The sequence below is a fragment of the Rhinatrema bivittatum genome, chromosome 1, assembly GCF_901001135.1.
Source record: "Rhinatrema bivittatum chromosome 1, aRhiBiv1.1, whole genome shotgun sequence".
In the NCBI taxonomy this organism is placed as follows: domain Eukaryota; kingdom Metazoa; phylum Chordata; class Amphibia; order Gymnophiona; family Rhinatrematidae; genus Rhinatrema; species Rhinatrema bivittatum.
Window position 1 is genome coordinate 114,946,157 of NC_042615.1, and position 20,815 is coordinate 114,966,971.

At 40.9% G+C, this 20,815-nt stretch overlaps 1 protein-coding gene across 2 annotated transcripts in view; it reads left to right on the forward strand.

The window, feature by feature from the left end:
• The window catches only part of PRIMPOL (primase and DNA directed polymerase), a 131,250-nt gene that overhangs the window by 7,761 nt on the left and 102,674 nt on the right, over positions 1-20,815 (forward strand). For both annotated transcript variants that reach the window (XM_029584955.1, XM_029584867.1), the window contains exon 2: positions 5,066-5,250. In XM_029584955.1, coding sequence (XP_029440815.1) covers positions 5,071-5,250 — 180 coding nt within the window. In that variant the 5' untranslated portion in view covers positions 5,066-5,070. The remainder of the gene's footprint in view (positions 1-5,065; positions 5,251-20,815) is intronic.

Sequence of the window (20,815 nt, forward strand, 5' to 3'; positions counted from 1 at the left end):
CTGGAATAATGAGAAACGGCTATAGTGATCTCTTGAGATCAGCATTTGATGGCCCTAGCCTAGGACATAGATTAGGAGTTAGGAGGCATATACAGTTCCTAATGGCACCTCCTCTGAGGAGCTCCTGTCTGCATAGCAGGAGGTGCTCTTAGGAGAGAGTATGGCATGGCGTTTTGAGTTAGCTATTGAAGTATATTATTTGTCCTTTCATGTTCTATCTCTGTTGCTAGACTCCATGGCCAGAGGCAGTGTTAAATGGAAGAATCATATGCTGCACTATTCCTCAGTAGTCTTAACCTGCTGAGGAAGGCTTTAAACTAGGATCGTCGAGTATGGGTGAATAAAGCAAATACTTGTATAGAAATGGGAGGAAAAAGAAAAAATGTGGAAAGTCATGTACCCTAATGCTCATAATATGGGAAATAAAGTCCCAGATCTAGAGGCAGTCATGGAAGAAGCCAGTTGGATGTAGTGGCTCTCACAGAGATGTGGTACATGGAAAACCATGATGGATATAGTTATACTGAGTGAGAGGGAGTGTAGAGAACTTTCTCAGACTACCTTAAAGGACTGGGCACAGCTGTTTTGCCCGGTCCTCCTTAAGGTTGAGACCCATAAAGAATCTTGAGTGAAGGAAGGAGCCCTTCACCAGAGTATAAGACCTCCAGGCCTAGAAAGGTTAGACAGGCTCTGGGAAGCAGGGAAAGACATGCCATATTCCAGAACCTGTTATATCTAAAGGTGAGCTGTGCTAAATGTTTTTGAGACTTGAATTTAAGTTGTGCTGCCCTTTTTTTCTGTTTGTTTGTTTTCCACTGAAAATAAAGTACACTTAAGGAACAGCCAAAGTCTGTCTCCTTTTTCCTCTGGCTGTAGGGAGTAGCTTGCTTGTTACGGCGATTACTACCCCAAACCAAATAAGCCTGATACTTCACTTTCAATACATATCCAGCATAGCTCTCTGCTTCAATAGCAGGAGAGAAAGTCTGATACTTCACGCATATCCAGCATAGCTCTCTGCTTCAACGGCAGGAGAGAAAGTCTGATACTTCACGCATATCCAGCATAACTCTCTGCTTCAACGGCTTCAACGGCAGGGGGAATGAAGAAAAGTGGATCTATATACAGATAGCAACCAACAAGGACTGAATTACATAGTCTGGGTAAGCGGATAGGCATGGGTGTAGCTTGCTTATTGCGGCGGTTACTACCCCTGACTAATTAAGCTAGATATTCACTTAGATGCAGTTCCAACACTGCTCTCTGCGTTAATGGTGGGGGTGGAAGGGAAATAGAACCAAAAGGTTACTAAGAGCCAAGACTAACAGAAGTATGAGAAAAAAAAAAGTGCAAACTTGCTGGGCAGACTGGATGGGCCGTTTGGTCTTCTTCTGCCGTCATTTCTATGTTTCTATATGGATAGGATCCAGTTGATGGAAAAAGCCCTTTACTGAAATTTGCCAGACTCTGGCCGAGTTTCGCTCTTTTTTGTAGAGCTGCCTCAGGGGCAATCAATTTGGGCAGGACTTATGGTGTGCCTGCAGGGCCGATGTCACAGTGTCGTATATAAACTAAATACTTGTTGCCTGTTGTGTCATGAAATTCTACTTTGATTAATCAAAGTAGAGTTCTCTTCACTGTTACATAGCCAACTGGATCGGCTTCCACTTTGCTTTTTAGGTTCCGGTTGATCCATAGCTTTTTTTTTTCTCTCTCTCATTGCTTTGTAATTAGTGATTATTTTATGCTTATTCCATGCATTCTGATAATTTTTTCTCTACCACCTCTCATGGAAGGTCATTCCATGCAATTTCCTTTTTTTTTTTTTTTTTTTTTAAGAAGATAGCAGCAACATTGGAAAATATCTCCTAGGAATCTCATACCTTGCCCTCTTGCTCTAAGAACATTCTTTCCTATGAAAAAGGTTTGCCTCGTGTACATTATTTATACGCTTGAGATACTTGAAAATCACTTATCATATGTTCCTTGACTCTCTTCTTCTCTAGATTGGATATACATTTTTAGATCCTTCAGTCTCATCTCATTTGATTTTTGGTGTAGACTCTGTACCATTTTTGTAGCTTTTTCTGGACTGCCTCTGTCATGAACTGCTCGGTATCCTGATCTGTAGAACTGCAGCTGCAGGCATGACAATAGTGATAGTCCTTGCAGTGTCGCTGTTGGAGACAAAATGATTAAAATTTGACAAAAAAATGAGATTAGTGATAGAAGTTTGATTGTAAGCCATATAAATGAGAAGTTTGGGAAGGTGAATTGGGGTGTGCAAACATTTTGGTAGTGGAATCTCTCCCCTGCACTCCAAGACTACATGTCTGTAGAACTCATCCATGCCCTGTGACCCTCTTCCTTGTCTCTCTGCTTCCAGTGTGCGTAAGTTGCCTCATCTGAGTAATTTCCAGGTTGCTTTTTGTTCTGCCCTTCTATTATAGGGGTGGGCAAACGTTTGGGCACAAGGATCACATTAAGGGCCTTCTGAGATATTGGGGGGGGGGGGGGGGCAGTGAGTCCCCTAGGGTCCAGCTGAGTAGTGGAGGAAGTGCCCCCAGAAGTCCAGGAATGTACATGGTGATCTGACGATCACAGTTGAGATTGTATCTGGTGTGATAATATCACTTTCAGTCAGATGTTACATAGTCTTGCTGCTGCAGGCTGGATGGTGACCACCTGTGAGTTGCAATTTGCCCACCTCTGTTCTGTTACCTCTCATGGGTCTGCTTGTGCTCCTCTTCTTCCTTCTTTTGTTCTGGGCCATTGTTTTTCTTCTCTGCAGAGTACTGTTTGCTACTTCCTGCTCCTCTGGTTATATCTTTTCTCCTTCCTGTTTTGCTTTCTCCATCCCTTCTCATTACTCTCTCTCATCCAGCTCTGTACCTTGCATCATCAGCATTCTGGAGATAGTCACTTACTAGTCCTGTACTATGCTGAACCATCAGGAGGTGAGCAGGGAATGAGTTGGTCATTTTCTCGCTGTTGGTTGTGAAAGTACTGGTTAAGTTTTCAGAGTCCTAGAAAAAGGGAAATATGTGAAGGCTGAGCCTCCATCTGAGGAGGTAGCTACTGGGGATGTTCTGTATGGAGTCCTATGGGATAGATGTGACAGAGATGGAGCCCTTTTGTGGGGTAGATGTGGGTTCATTTCCCACCGCTCCTGCCATTGCTGTCCTGTGTTGATGTGTTTAATTCCCTTGTTAACTGTGGATTGAAATCCTGCCTTTCCCCACTGATACTTCATGTGATCTTGGGCAGTTCACATTTGATACCCACTTAGATTGTAAACTCTTCCAGGAAGAGATTCATACTTCTCTGTATAACTTTATGTTCAGTGCCCAGGTTTAGGTCGATAAATAAATGCCAAAATAAAAATAACAGACAGCTAGTTCTGTTACCATTAAGGCCTGGGTTCAGTTAGTGAATGGGAGATGTTACCATTCATGTGCAGCCCCTCTCTTTGAGGGGTCTGGAATGGCTGCCCCCCTTGAGAGTTTCATTAAGCAGCTTGCTCCAGCGGTTTTAGAGCAGTCCCTTATGGTTTATTTAGAGTTAGAAGGTAAGAGCTTTTTTCTTGAATTGATTTTTCAGGCCCAGTCACTGGAGCCAGGCAAACCCTGCCTGGGGATATCTACCATGGTTGGGAGGGTTTTCCTTATCCAGTCCATTCTCTGGCTGGTTAGGATTTTCCCTCTGGGTATATTTTCAGGATTATAGTATTTTTAAGTGGTAGGAGCCTTGCACCACCTGGGCTCAGGGAATGGGGAAACCTGTGTCTGGGGCTGTTCAGGTTAGGGGAGACCTGTCCTTTCAAACCCTCAACGAGGATGGAGAAGGTAGTGACCTGCTGCAAGGAGGAACTTCAGTGTTAAATTCAGTTAAGGGAAAAAGGACTTAAGTTTCAAGATCCAAAAGGAAGTTTTGGCTGCCCCTTTCTTCCTGTATTGGAGCAGGGTGAGCAACCTGTTTCCAAGGGATCCCTCCCATTGGGGATCCAGAAAAGAGACTCTGAGAGAACCAAAGAGATTTAGAAGATCTGCTAACCATGACTAAAACCAATTTAAGACCATTGAGGTCACCAATCTGGGGTCTTCACCCCTGGGGAGAGAGAGAGAATTGCCTCTCTACGCCAAGGTCAGTTTTAACATTTTGCCAGTGTTGGAAGGGTTGTTCCTGCCCACGTAAGGATCCTCCTGTCCACCTGAGAAATTTGCTTTTCCATGTCCTGGAGGGTTGAGAATTCCCTGCAGGGGTACAAGTTACTCCTGCATAGATAGAGGAAAAGGAGAGTGTATTGAAAAAGGAATTCTCTGGTATTGAAGATAAATTTGTCATATTTCACCAGTGTTTATACAGTAAAGACTTTATTTTGGGACACTAACCAAGTGACTCCAGAGTGTTTATTTGGCACCCACAGCATACCGCAAGGATACATACCCCCTCTCCCAGAGATAATAGAAGGAAAGTCACCCTCAACACTTGGGGCCCTGAAAATTAATCCTTTCCCACCTACAAAAAGAATCCATGCCCTGGAGAAAGAGACTGAAGGAACAGCTAGCCAAGGAGACAGTAAATAAGTTTATGGCCCCATTGGCGTGCAGCTTGCCTCCTGAGATGGTGTTACATAATGAAAGCAATAGAGGTTTGAATATTGAAATGTCTTCTTTGCCAGCTGAGGGGGGTCTACTTCTTAGGATGTGCTGACATCACTCTTTGAACATGCTTTATGTGCTTCCTCCACCCAGTTCCAGATATTGCTGAAATCAGTGACTTTTTTTTATCTCCGAAAAAAAAAAAGAATACTAAGCTTTTATGCATATTTTAATAAGGCAGATAATATATTTTGCCCCAGTGACGTGCCTGCTTGTGCTAATTACCCATGCATTTGCCTCCCAAGAAGTCAGTTTTCAAACTCAGAATGGCAAATAAGATAGCTACTCAGGATGATTGAGTGACTATTTGCCACAGTCTCAGTATCAGTTTCTAATTGGGTAATTGAACTCCCTGAAGAATTGTAAAGAATTTCCACCTCAGTGTTGATTTGTTTATGTTCTAGAACAAATGAAAAGGAAATGGGAAGCTAAACTGAAACAGGTTGAAGAATTAGCATTGCAATATGAAAGAAAGCCACTCTGCTCTGTCTACAAACCACGGTTGTCCAATCCATGGCATCCGTCTTCTGTATGGAGGCTCTTCTATCGTCAATCTCAAGCTTTCAACTTCGCCAGAAGCTGTAAAGAGGTAATTTATTGAATTGTTTGGACCCTTTGATTGGTTCTTTCCCTGTATTGATCAAATTTGGTATTACTAATGTATGTTTTAAGTTATTAATAATATAATTTTATGGTTTTAATCTTGTAAGTTTTCTTACAAGATTAAAATTATAAAAAATTATAATTAATGTGTTGCGCTTTCAGTAAGATACATATATTTATTTATAATGAATTGTTTGATCTGTAGTTCCATGGATTCTATAAAGTTGTGGGTTTTGTGCAGTGGCATTTTTTTGACAGTTCTGTCCAGCATCTCTTTGTACCCTGTTCTTTTTTTAAATGTACCAAAATGAGATAGGAACAAGTGTCAAAGACAATACATTTTATATATTTTTCAAGAAAACACAATTGTATTCTGTTATATCATCATATAAGAATTTATTACAATTTTTGTATGTTACAGACTCATAATTTAATCATTTTCTACAAGAAACATTTCAACACATTCATTTTTTATATACATGTATCAACAAATACCAAGAAACACATACCATATTCATACAACTTAAAAATATAATTTAAAACCACCCATTCCAATCATACTCTCTCGGTTCCCATTCAAACTTACTTCTACTTTAGAAGATCCAAACATAGCCCATCCCTCCCCTACAATCATTTGTGTCTGTCTCTGAAGAAAAATGACATGTAGTCTAGCCAGTCTTTTAACATACGTAAACTTTAGCATCCTCATCTCTTAATTTGTTGGTCAGTTTCATAAATTGGTGGTACTTCCAAAATGCACCACATTTACTTTTGAAATGAGTGGTGGTGATATCTTAATTATTAAACGGAGATTACTGCAGACTTCTGTTAATGATGTACTCAGTGCCAGTAGCTTAAACTGTGTCAACTGTCATAGCTTCAGTGTGGGTTTTAGTTTCCGAAAACTAATTGAGAAGCAATTAGTTAACTAAAATTAAATTAATTTCCAACACCAAATGTTAATGGAAAGTGTTAATTTTTCTTTAATTTCCAGTTTTCCTTTTGTTGCTTTAAAAATGAAGAAATGGAACCATGGAGAGACAAATTGGGCTATTTTTAAAAGTAAATATATTTTTAAGTCCAGTATGGCTATTCTGACTTTTCACTAGTGCATTTTACAGATCACAAGAAAAGAAGTGACACTTAAAGCAAAGGTGGCTTCTTAGCATTATGGGAATGTTTATTGCACAGCCTGCTGCCTGTTTGCTCTGTTGCTTTCTGCATGATTTATTTATCTCCTTTTGCATTTTATCTGTGAGCACAGTGAAAAAAATAAAATGCTCATTACAGGATCTTGAGGTAGCCCACTTTCCATTTCATAATCTTCAAAATTTCTATTTTTTATCACCACCTGTTTTACCCTAACAAGTAACTTATTGTTTTCAGATCTGTAACCCTCACCCCAATTTACAGTTTCCTTTTTTATACTATATTTGTCATATGCCTTAGTAAATCTAGACAAAATATCTGCATACTCTGTCCATCCATGATCCTTCTTTTTTTTTTTTCAATTATCTCTTTATTAATCTTTTCAATATTACAGCCATAAATCCTATTCCATCACATATCATAGGTAATCTTAAAAAGAAATAACATAATATTACATTCAGATAGTTTTCCAATAACATCATCTCAAATATTTCTAACTAAGAACTTATAATGAGGGGGGCCCACATTAACCAAATACATTTTCATAATAAATACCTTGAAAAGGGACACTATCTTTCTCATTTTCTTGGGCCATTACAACAGATGTATCCTGGTTATTTCTTGAACTCATTTTATCCTTTAAGAAATTATCTAAATAAAGTGGCTCAGTAAAAATAAACTTTTTAACCTGAAAATTTACATAACATTTAGACGGAAACCTCAAATAAAACGTTGCACCAATTTCCAGGGTCCTAATTTTTAATGCCAGAAATTGTCTCCTACGGACCTGTGTAGGTCTCGAGACATCTGGAAAGATAAACTCCTTTTGGCCACAAAATTGCAGATCTTTATTCCTAAAGAAGTTTTCTAATAATAACTCTTTCTCTAAGTTAAAGGATACAAAAAGTGTTGTCCTATTATTTATAATATCTGTTGACTCTTCTAAAAAAAAGTTGAAATGCCAATGGTGTTTTCCTCAATTGATCCTAATTTCTTATTAGATCGCGGTGTAAAATATTTTTTAGAAATAGATGGTATATCTTTATCATCATACATCAAATTATTCTTTTAAATATTTCACTAGCATTTCTTTAGGGGATAGTAACCTTGTAATAGGAAAATTAACTAATCTCGAGTTCTTGATTCTTAATACATTTTCCACATTTTCTAATTCAAGATGTAACATTTTCCTATCTCCAATAAACATACTTTCTGTATTTTGCAATCTACTAATTTTTTCAGACATTTCTTTCAAAGATGACTCTGTCACTCAATCTTTTACCCTGGTTCACAATAGATATCCTATTAACATTCACCAAAGATGAAAGAGAAGAGTTAACTTGAGTTAAGTTAGAATCCAATTTTACCAAAACTCTCCACAAGTCCCCAAGATTCACATTGGCAGGATCCACAGAATCTATCAGGAAATTACCAATGTTAACTACGATGTTTTCCTCTCCTACCTCAAGGCAGGGAGTTGATATAGCCTCAGCCAATGCCTATTGCGGCTCATGTCCATTCACGTTTAGCAATGCGTTCTCAACTTGTAGTACTTCTCGCGTAGCTCTTGGAGGTTGTGGAGGAATAGGCCCATTACCTGGACTTAACGAGGCATCCGATTTGCTTCGCAGACTGTCCGTTACTGGCGTTTCCTGTTGATTTACATGGGTGTCCATGGGGCCTAATCTGGCTCTAGCTGGTGAGGAGGTGGTAAACCTCGCTTTCCTTTTCCGACCCATTAACAAGATAGATTTTCCAATCTACTCTTGGTTAAGTGCGGTCTAAGTCCCTTTGGAGCGCGTGGCTTAGGCAGCGCATCGGCTGCGTGCCAGTGTGCCTCATGATTTAAAGGTCCTGGGCCCTGGTGATGACGTTGAGAGCTCTGGGTCAGTTCTCTCTCGCTTTCGCCTCCCACTCGTAGCGCTCACATAAATGGTATTCAGCTGATGTTTCAATCTCCTAGAGTCTCTTATTAGGACAGCTTGATGTCCCTTCTCGTCCACAGCCAAGCCCCTCTATCCATGATCCTTCTAACTGCTTCAGGTAACATTTTTTTTATTTACTGAGACTGATGTCAGGATAGTGCTGCTACGTGCTGTAGCTATTTAACCTTTACAAGTGGCAGGAGAGAAGGTTGAGAATCAAACAATATTACTGGTTGAATGTTGGACTTTTTCTTTCTTGCTTTGGATTTGTTAGTTAATAGCAATGCCAGTCGAAGATTACTTGCTTTTTGAGTGGTTACTCTTAATTTGGGTTGCAGCTGAAAGCTTGTAGTGATGCTATTTTTCAGCCGCCTTTCCTTGTAGAAATCTTTATCTGTTTTCTGGTATACTACACAAGTGTAACCCTTAGTGGGTTTTTTTAGTTCCAAGGGCACACAAACATATTTTCTTCGGGGCTGCTCTGGCTAGAAAATTACATCCTATGCTTAAACTCTCTATCCCAGGTGGATTCTTTTTATGGGGGGGAGCTTTCACTTATGGCCCCACAAATGGAGTCTTGTTTTCAATGTGTGTAGATGGCAACTGCATCCCAAGGGGTGAGATGCTGGGACAAAACAGACAGGGCCAGGCTTTGGGTGTTCAAATAAAGTTTACCGATTGGTAATATTTAAATAAAGGCCCATTTGTCCATAATGTTGAAGTTATCTTTCACTGCTGGTACATGTGTGTATTTCTCTGTAGGTAGGTGTCCTTGGTTTCAGGCATCTGGACAGAGCTCTCATGGTGATTTTAAGTGCACCAAGCTCACCTAGCAGCTAACCAGGAATCCTATTGGAGGGGTCCCCAGCTCCACAGCAAAAACAGTCCTACCTTAATTCATCTTCTTTCTGGACACTCATCCCATCCTGGTCCCATGGGTGGAGATCCGACTGGGGTCTTCCGGTCTTTCTCTCTCATCCTTGCTTGTTACTGGGGACTTCTCTTGGGGAAAAGTCAGATGGGGATCAGGCTATACCAGCACTGCATCCCTGTGGGGAGGGGAATCCAAAAACCTCCCCACACTGTTAATGTCCAAAAAATACTTCCAAAGGTAAACTGGATATATCTTTAGCCATCACTGGTGCTTGCCCACCTAGGGTTTAGAGTGGACTCGCAGGTCTTTGGTTCTCTGGGTGAGAGCCCTTTTGCCCCAAAAAGGAATCGGGCATAAAAATCTCTCTCTCGGACCGATACAGTAAAAACGCGGGAGAGCGGGCGAACGCCCGCTGTCCTGTTCGCGCGATTCTGTATTTAAATGAGGCTGGAGCGGCAGCTGTCAGCGGGTTTGACAGCAGATGCTCAATTTTGCCGGTGTCTGTTCTCGAGCCCGCTGACAGCCACGGGTTGACTTCAGATTTATTTTACCCTTTGGGACCTCCGACTTAATATCGCCATGATATTAAGTTGGAGGATGCACAGTTTTTACTGCTTTTCTGTGCAGTTTCCCGGTGCCCGAAGAAATTAAGGTAGGTGCTAATTTCTGAAAGCAAAATGTGCGGCTTGGCTGCACATTTTGTTTTCTGAATCGCGTGGGAATATCTAATAGGGCCATCAACATGCATTTGCATGTTGCGGGTGCTATTAGGTTCAGGGGTTTGGACGCGTGTTTTTGGCCCCTTACTGAATAAGGGGTACCGCTAGCACGTCAAACGCACATCCAATGGCGGGTTAACAGTGCGCTCTGTTGGGCTAAATAGGGTTGAGGTATCCAATCCAGACACTCCAGGTTGGGAGGGACTGAGGGGGATGGAAGGCTCATGATATTAAAGTTCTGTATAAGGATTTAATGACATCTAGTGGCCAACACATAGGGGTGCCACACAAGAATACTGTTCACACTTAATACCACAGTTTGAAATAATTGAAAAACACTGCTTTAAACAGGTTGACTTGACTTCAGGTTGTAATTTGCTTCTTTTGTTTTTGTTCCCACTGTTTGCTTCTTTAATTACTGTTTCAAATTACTATAAATGCAATAAAATGTAATTCAGAACAAAAAGGACATTTTAGGGTTTTGTTTGCTATATTGTTCCTAAGTGTTGGTATCTTGTGTTGACCATCCTTCTGGGGTTTATGAGCCTTCATACCTAGGCCACTAAAGTTTTTAGTCTTAACCCTCCCGGCCTGTCAACCCTGGTTGTTGTAACCATGCACCGCAGTTCTCTTTAGTGGCTGCTACACATGCACTTTCTGCAGTGTTCCCAGCCTCAGCTGGCCAGAGTATAAAGAGTCTGGTCCCAGGAGTCAAACCTGGATCTCCTATATCACAGCACACAAAACTGCTTCTGGGCCATCAGGCTGGTTTCTGTTGCTGTGCTTTTAAATATTTATCCTGTTCATTGCTAGTATATGAGTCAGTGTTCTTCTCTGCCAATTTCCCAATCATCATGTATTTAATCTAATCTGTTTTAATGTTTTAGCAGTGATTAACAAACAACCTGTTCATGTTAAAAAAAAAAAAAAAAAAGTAAAAGTATGAGCTCAGACAGTCCAGTAGCTCTGGCTGTGCTGCATATTTCATGCGGAGCGCTTTGGATTCGATTCACAGGTCATATCCTGCTCCCTGTCCAGATGGGCACTAGGGATACTGTGGAGGCAGTGTTCACAGTCCCCGGGGAGAGAATCCTGGTCTTTGTACGGTAATGATACTCCGGCCAGATTTGGGGCCCATAATTGCAGGGTTCTGGAAGGTGTTCTATGGCAAAGACTGTCCCTGCAGTGATTGGTTTTGTGAGTTGAAAAAAAAAAAAAGGAGAAAAGTGCCCAGTAGCAAATGAAATGTGTCACCTGGTGCTGGATCCCACCTCCACTTCCAGGAAGCTCAAAGGAAGAGAAATAAGTTGCTGGGCCTAAAAGAGAAAAAAACATGAGCTAAATAGGATGTTTGGTTCTCTTCTCAGCAGCCTGATTGGCAGGTTGAGAGTCCACTAATCACTTAGGAAAGCCCTGTTTACTGACTTAAGCTTTTTTGTGACAGATTTTATCTTGTAATAGCAATACTATTTTTGGTCAATAAACAGGGTTGAATTAGTCATGACAGGTGGTTGATGTCATTCGACGGCACCAAATGGACCTTTTCTTCTTCTTAGTAGAGCTTTTGCTCTACTAAGCATGTGTGGGAATTCCCACTCAGGTGTTGCCTTGTGAGCTCTTTTTCAGTCTTTTTCATCCGAGCATCAGCCTGGACATGTATCTCTAGCTCTCTCTGTTTTTCTGTGATATCTTCATAATTCTATTTTAAACAGCACTTTTTTAGTGCTACCTGCTTAAAAAGTTTTTTGACTTTTTTTTTTTTTTTTTAACAAAGACACAGTAAGGGGGTTTAAGGACTATTTATTCTTTTTTTTTCTGCTTTGCTGTCTTGGCAGCTCCTCAGTAGCACTTCAGTGCTTTAAAAACATTTTTTTTTAAACTATCGGAAAAGAAGATCTAATATGCTCTGTTGGCAGCCACTTCAATCGTTGTTTCTCCTTCCAGTGGTACCCTCAGGTCCTCTATGGAGGTTGAACAAGATGCTGCAGTGTGGGGCACCACAGCCTGGGGGCTGCATGGGGCTCCAAGGCTCGTGGGATTTTACATGATTTACTTCTTACATGATTGTATACAGAAACTAAAGCCTTTCCCTTTTTTTTTTTTTCTTTTTTTTTTATATTTTCAAACATAACAAAATACTTTGTTCCAGTAATAGAGATGTAACATTAGAAATATATAGTATGCATTCAATAATATCAAGAATATTCTCAGTAAATCTCTAAATTCTTATAGGAAATGTGGGGGAAGAGTCAAAGGAAAAAAGGAGCTATCACTTTCAAAGAAAGAAAAACATTTCGTCAATATAAAAAAAGCAACATAGGAGCAGACCCACACCCTTACTTCTGCATAAACCACTTAGAGGTGTCCATCTAGAAAAGATCTAAATTGTAAAGGTTCAAGAAACACACAATTCTCATTTTGGTATCTTATTAAACATTTGCAAGGGTACTTCAACAAAAATTTAGCACCACAATTTATAGCCTCCAATCTCATTTCTTTGATCTTCAGTAGATCTGGTAATATCTGGAAAACCCCAAACTTTGTGCCCATGGAATTGGGCTAATCTATTCCTGAAGAAAATCTTTTAAGACTAAATTCCAATCCTGTTCGAAGGCAAATGATCCTAAAAAAGTCCTTCTAGCTGCTATTTCAGATTCAAAGGACATTTCCAAGATCTCTGATATATTTAATGTAGGCTGATCTTGTAATTCTATTCCAGTAGGAATTACAGACTTCCTAGGCGTATAATAGGCCTTGGTTACCACAGACATAATTTCTTTTGGAATTTTAAGGCTTTCTGTTAAGTAAGATTTAACAAAATCCAACACACATGGTTTAGGTACAATAGGGAAATTTAACATCCTTAAGTTCAGAAATCTCAAAGAATTCTCGATATTTTCAAGTTTCTTCATTGATATATCTTCAAATTGAATTAAATTTGTTTGAATCTTTTCTATGATGGCAGTTTTTTTTTCCCCAAACCCTCCAATCTTTCTTGTTGTAGATTCACCCTTTTTTCAATATCTAAACCCTGTTTATTAGAATCCAAAACTACTTGAGTTAACGAATTTATCGCCGACTCTATGGAAACCAAAGCACTCCACACGGTATCCCAACTCACAGTGGCAGGTTTCTTCAAAGAAAACACAGTTGCAGGAATTAATGAGATGGCATCTTCTAGGTTTATAGCAGCGATATTTTCTCCTACCGGTTCAGACTGCTTGGGGAGCGCCGACTTCGATGTTCCAAACATATTCGAGACCTCGGCAGCCAATTCCACTGCCGTCTCTCTCTCTCCACTCCTGCATGTAGCGAAGCCAGCTTTTCCTTCTCTAAACCCAATGGTTTTGTTGCGCCTGTCTGTCGCAGACAGCTGTGGCCTCTCATGCTCCCCTCTTTTTTTTTCCCTGCACCGTCAATTATTGGGAGAATGGCAGGCTCCGCCAACCAACGCTGACCTTCACCGGCATCCCCGGGATGGTGTGGGCGCTGCCAATCGCCATCTTACTTCCAGCATCACTTAGGCACATGTTCGCAGGGCCTCCTTATGTATACGTCATGGCGGGAACCTTGGGGGCGTCCCTTCCCAATGATGTCAGCCTGCTAGTGTACTTAAACCGACTGGCCCATTGCTAAGATGAGTTAGCAAGGAGTTCTCTCATTGTTAAATCCGCTCTAATTTGGATCTTCTGTTCCAGATTCTCCTCTTGGCATTCGGACACTCTGAGTTCCCTTTCCACAGGGGCTCTTCCACGTCTTGGCTATCCGCTCCTCAGACGGTCTTTCTGCCTTGGATTTTCCTGACCCGCTCCTCAGGTATCCCTGCTGGAACTTCGTTGTGTGAGTACCTTCATCTCTTTCAACATTGAAGTCTCCACGGTGTGCCTCGGGCCACTACCATTCTTCAGCATCTCAATTCTACTCATCCTGTAGAAGATCTACAGCCTGGTTCCTGCATCACAGACCTCTGCCTCCTTGGCACCTACAGTACAGTTTCCTTGGCATACACCGCACTGCGGGCCACTACCGGATGTGCACTCAGAGGTATCTCCATCAGCTTGCAGGAATCTCCTGGTGTACCCCAAGCTGTGGTCCACTACCGGATCTTCTTGTCTACAATACCATCTTCACTACTTTATCTGCTCAAGAACTGTTTGTTTGTATTTCCCACTCCTCGGGTTATGCATTATCTTTTCTCCCTAATAAAGTCTCTCTCACAGCTGTGTCCTACCTCGCTGAGACCACGCCCACCGATGGTGAGGCCCACGGGGCTCCTCCCTGTGGGCAGAGATATCTCTCATCTCGGCCCGGGGTTCACAACTTTCATCAAAACCATAACAGGTTTAGGACTACCTCTGGATTCCTCCAAGGTATTTTGCATTTGAGCAACACCTACGACCTTCAGGCCGCGACGGGGGGAGGGTGTCTCCAGTGCTCCTGGGCTAAGCGAAATCTCCTCGGCCAGTGAAAGGGATCTACACTCCTGATCCTCTCTCATAGCGGTCCTCGCTTCCGGCATTATTGGTGTGGAGGCATAAGAACTGTCTACCATTGACTCATCTGTGTAGACTCCGCTGAAGGAATATTTTCTCTCAATTTTGCCTTCTGTTTAGTATGAGGCATCTTAGAGTCAATTTCACTTTGAAATAACTGTATCAAGGTCAGTGGCGTAGCCAGAAATGAATTTTTGGCTGGGCCCAAGGTTAACATGGGTGGGCACTAAAAGTCTGAGCCATGGAATTCATATTCTTATTGATAAATACTTTCACACACACACACCTGACAATAGATTTCTAAATAATCTGCTACAGCTGTTATACTTTTAATATTTTAAACTCAATTACTTCAAGCAGCTACCAATGCTAAACCTAATATATAGTTATGAAAGCATTTCAATTATACTTAAAGAGATCTCAAGTGGCAGTATCTCATAACTTACAAAGAACCATATACTAGTCTACTATAAAGACAGATATCTCATCATACATCACAGTATTCTGTGAGATGTTTTAAAACCCTCTGGAATGTTTTACCAAAATATTTCTACTTGAAAAAAGCTCAGAAAGGCAATGTACTTTTAAGATGGAACTAGTTTCAAACTAATTACAAATTAAATGATGAAGGAACCCTCTTTCCTTAAACTTATCAAACGCAGTAATTCATGACCATCATAATAGGCATCATTGTGTGGTAAAGTATACCTTTGACACTCTGCCTTATGCTTAATCATAGGTCAGTCCATATTTTTAAGTGTTTTTGTTGCTTAATTCACCCCAGTGATATACTCCAAATTTCTAGCAATAATCTTGTTACATCAATTCAAGGTTACTTATGTTGAAAATTATGAACCAAACTTATCTGGATAATACGATGTTATTACTTCTTCTTAACCACCATCGACTTTGAGCTTGATGCCACGCCAAGATACGCCATGCTGTGGAATATATTACGCCCTTGAAGAAGGACTCGATGCTAGTCCGAAACATTGTGCAATGTCGGGCATAGAACAGCAATATAGTGAATTCTCATATTGCTGACAATTTGAGGGCATCAAGCTCAAAGTCGATGGTGGTTAAGAAGAAGTAATAACATTGTATTATCCAGATAAGTTTGGTTCATAATTTTCAACAAAAGTAACCTTGAATTGATGTAACACAAGATTATTGCTAGAAATTTGGAGTATATCACTGGGGTGAATTAAGCAACAAAAACACTTAAAAATATGGACTGACCTATGATTAAGCATAAGGCAGAGTGACAAAGGTATACTTTACCACACAATGATGCCTATTATGATGGTCATGAATTACTGCGTTTGATAAGTTTAAGAAAATAGGAAAGAGGGTTCCTTCATCATTGAATTTGTACCAAAATATTTACCATAATTGAGCGAATGCCTTATTAATCTGTACCAATAAAACAGATAAATATCTTTGAAGATTTCTTTTCCTTTCCTATGGCTCAACTATTTAGTTTTAGTCTTCCTCTGATGCTGACATTTGCTGAATCGAGTCCAGGGGCTCCTGACATTCGTCCCCATTTCTTTACAAAGGAAGAACAGAAAAAAAGACTGTTCTGGATAAAGAGATGTCTTGAAGGTGGTCACACCCTTTGGCTGACAGCTGGGATGTATCCTTAGCAGTGTGGAGAGGATAACTGGGTAGACAGGAGAAAAAGGCTATCCAGCCCTGTCATTTACTAAGCTATCATCATGTAAACATACACTCTGCATCCACAAATAAGATTGATACAATTGCCTACATGCTAGTAAAATACCTCACCTCAGGCACACACACAGAACCAACCTTCACCAAATTACAGAAAGACCACACATTATAAATATGGAGATAGAAACTGGAATGGAAAACCAAAAAAAGCCACTCTGCATGCAGTGCAAACCTGGAGAAATGGAAAGAGAAATATAGCACCTAACAGTCCCAGGATCTGCAATAATGCACACAAACTAAGCCGCACAAAGTTACACCTGCATTATGGAACATATAACAACCCTATCTATGAAAAGGCAACACTACAAATATTAAATCAGGTCCTAAACACTAATACACCTCCTATTAGGAAAACAGAACAAGCCAAGCTGCTATAGAGCCCCACACAGAAATAACTGTAAAACTATATTAATAAATGTTTCAAAACAGCTGATGAACAGAATAACATCCAACAAAACTCATAAAAATTATTAAACATTGTCCAAATAAATAAAATATTTCAAAACAGCAGACACATCACATAATACTCAATAATTAAAATGGCAGTCAATCAAGAAAAATAAACTTAAAATGCCACTTTTACTTACCATCTCCAGCAACTCTCCTACTCCTTTCCCTTGAAAGCACATACCAGGAGCAGCAGCTCTGTCTCTCACACACACACACACCCCAGTCACCTCCCTGCCCAGTCTCTGTCTCTCACACACCCCAGTCACCCTCCCTGCCCAGTCTCTGTCTCACATACACCCCAGTCACCTCCCTGCCCAGGCTCTGTCTCTCACACACACCCCAGTCACCTCCCTGCCCTGCATTTCCAGCCCGTGGCTTGAACACTGCCACTCCTCCCACCCTGATGACCCCCTTCTTCCTGCCCCACCAGCCAATCAGAGGCTTCCTCCTTCCACTGGCAGGAAGAAGGCTTCCGATTGGCCCGCGGGGGCAGGTAGAAGGGAGGAGGTTTCCCCATTGGCCCACGGGGGCAGGAAGAAGGGAGGAGGTTTCCCATTGGCCCACGGGGGCAGGAAGAAGATAGGTTTCCCATTGGCCCGCGGGGGCAGGAAGAAGGTAAAGGGAAGTATTACTGGGGCTGTGGGACACCGGGAGCCGCAACACACCAGCTGATTTTATTTTTTTTTCTCCCTTGGGTGCCTGCTGATGCTGCCTGCTTTTATTGGCTGCAGTGTCTTGCAAAGAAATTTGGGTGGGCCTGAATGGAAAGTGGGTGGGCCACTGCCCACCCGTAGCTATGCCACTGATCAAGGTATTACGGTCGACAGAGCAGTTCTTCCTTGCTCCCTATGTGTTGGCCATCTTGACTCCTCCCCCTTAAAACCTTTCCTTCTGACTGGTGAAGGTGGAATTACATATCTTCAACCACTCAAATGCAAAAAAATGTGTGCACGCCATCTGATCCAGTTTATCTATGAGGCATTTGATACCACAGCATGCACCTCAACAGCTTCTATAGGAACTTATTGCATAGCTTAGTTAAGAAGCAGTAGCCTTCGCGATGACATCCATGACAAGCTGGCGGATGTTCCCTTCCTGGGTGATCACCTCTTAAGAGAAAAGCTCATAGAAACGGTGGCTCAAATAAAGGAGCAGCGTGTGGCAGTACAGTACCTTTCCACAGAACCAGTTTAACGGTCTTCTGCAAGGCATACTTACTGTGCTTTTAAAAGACCATATTTCTTGAGATATTCTTTCTGGCAATTCCAGTGATACCAGATGCCTCCTCTACTTCCACAGAGCAAAACAGCAAGGGGGTGAAATAGGAATGATAAAGCTATAACATCAACCAATAACCATCCTAACATCGAAATTTATATGTTCTAAATGGCCATCATAATAGGCACTTCTGGCAAAGTACCTTCATTGCCTTACATTTAATCATAGGCCAAAAATACACACTTTAAAACATTTTTTTAATGCAAATAAAAACTTAACTCAGTCCAAGTAAGATGCAAACTCCCCGTCCAGGTTTCGTAGTACTGCATTGGGAGGGTCGTCTTGCAACATGGCAGCTTCCGGCTTGATTTTTCTTTCACTGAAGAGACTGCTTGAGAGTTGTTGGCAGCAGTCATGATGCAGTATTACAAAACATGGACCCGTGTTTTAGGGCATTTAGCCCAGCATGAGGTTTGGGATCAAGTGGGGGTATTGCAGGATGAAGAACCAGAGGAGTCTTGAAGACCTCGATATGAACTGGGCAAACTGGTGGACTACTTGGAAAAACTAGCCTGTCCTTCACACGAGCATGTTTTAAAATTCGCCTGCATACGCACATAAAAGCCACTAAAGCCCTAGCCAAAATACGTGCAGGAGGGGTATTTTAAATGATACACACAAACTTACGAGCGCAATTTACAATTGTAGCATCTCTCCACTCGCTTATCAATACATGTGTTTATGGGCGCACGCGTGTCCCTTTTAAAATTACCCTGTTAGGTAAAAAGTTTAAATCCAGAACTTCCAGGGTAGCATTCTCTGAAATGCTCCCTGCTCCTCGTGCAGGACCCCAGAGGCAGGCAGAGACAATGGTGCAGGGAAAAGGGCTTTAGTTTTATTAGGAAATGGGCAACATTTTGGGGAAGAGAGAGCCTATTCTGAAGGAATGGCAACTGGAACTAACCTTCAGAAATGAGAGAGAGCAGCTTTTAAACCAAAACATGGGGGAAAGCCAACAGTCACTCAGCAGTACATGGTTCAGAGGGAGGTATCTTCAAAAGTTACAAATGAAACAGGAGAAATAGGGCATTCCAACAGAGAGGTTCCAGTAAAAGCAATAGTAGCCCATATGCCTATAAGAACCACCTGAGTTAAAGGAGTTCAAAATACTCATCAAGTAATAAGCAGATTGTTAATATCAACAAAAATCATACTTTGAAATGTCTGTATGCTAATGCCAGAAGTTTAAAAAGTAAGATGGGAGAGTTGGAATGAATAGCACTCGTTGAAAAGGTAGACATAATTGGCATCTGAGACCTGGTGGAAGGAAGATAACCAATGGGACTCTGCTATACCAGGGTACAAATTATGTTGCAATGAAAGGGTGAATCAACCTGGTGTGTGTGTGTGTGTGGTGCTTTATGTTAGGGATGGCAGGGAGTCCAATAGGATAAAGATCTAGCAGACAACTATATGCACAGTGGAGTCCTTAAGGGTGGAAATTCCTTGTATAAAGGGGAAGAGTTTAGTGATGGGGTATACTAATGTCTATCTGGCCAAAATGAACAATGAAATGCTAATGGAGATTAGGGAAGCTAATAAATTTGGCAGTCCAGTAATAATGGGAGATTTCAGTTACCCCAATATTGACTGGGTAAATGTAACATCAGGACATGCTAGGGATGTAAAATTTCTAGATGCAATAAATTACTACATGGAGCAGTTGGTCCAGGATTGATGAGAGGGGGATCCATTTTAGGTCTATTTTTTAGTGGAACACAGGATTTGGTGCAAGAGGTAATGGTGGTGGGGCTGCTTGGCAACAGTGATCATAGTGCAATCAAATTTGACTGACTGACTGGGAGGATATTAAGTAAATCTACAACTCTAGCATTAAACTTTCAAAATGGAGACTGATAAAATGAGGAAAATATTTAGAAAAAATCTAAAAGGTGCAGTTAGGTTAAGATTTTACATCAGGCATGGCCATTGTTTAAAAATGCACAACAAAATATATAATTTTTTAAATACTTAATCTATGTAGGGACCATGTAGGGAAATCCCAACAGTCCCGACATGCACCGTGTTTCAAGGTAAAACCTCTGCATCAGAGGATTGTCTGAAGTCACAGCAATACCATAGAATGGTCTGAACTTTATATGACACTATTGCTGTGACTTCAGGCAGTCCCCTGATGCAGAGGTTTTACCTTGAAACACGGTATGTATCGGGACTGGGATTTCTAATTATAAAAGGACGCAGATAAGTGTTTGCTTTTGCAGATTTTATTTACTAAAAGATTACAAAAGTTCTTGAAATTTGGACCGATGATTAAATAAAAAGCAATGAAAGTTATAACAACCAGGAGTACTTAGTATGATGGTCCTTACATATATAATTTTTAAAATACTTATTGTAGTTTGTTCATGTTTGTGATAATTTTTGGGTGTCTTTTGGTATATGACATTGTTTAAACATATCATCTTAGAAGCCCAATCCAGATGTATTCCACCCATTAAAAATAAGTGGAAGGAAGGCCAGATGACTGTGGGCATGTTTAAAAGGCAAGGTGAAAAAAGGTATGTTAGCCAAAATGCTTTTCAAAAATTGGAAAAAGGTTCCAACTGAAAAAAATAGGAAAAAACATAAGCATTGGCAAGTTAGATGTAAAACATTGATAAGGCAGGCTAAAAGAGAATTTGAAAAGAAGCTGGTCTTAGAAGTAAAAAGTCATAATAACTTTTAAAATATATGCGAAGCAGGAATCTGGTGAGAGAATTGGTTAGATGATAGCTGGTCGAGGGGCTAAAGGGGCAGTTAGGGACGATAAGGCCATTGTGGAAAGACTGAATTCTTTGCTTCAGTTTTTACTGAAGAGGATATTGGGGCAATACCTGTACCGGAAATCATTTTTAGTGGTGATGATTCAGAGGAACTGATATAAATCACTATGAAGCTGGAAGATGTAATAAGGCAGATTGATAAGTTA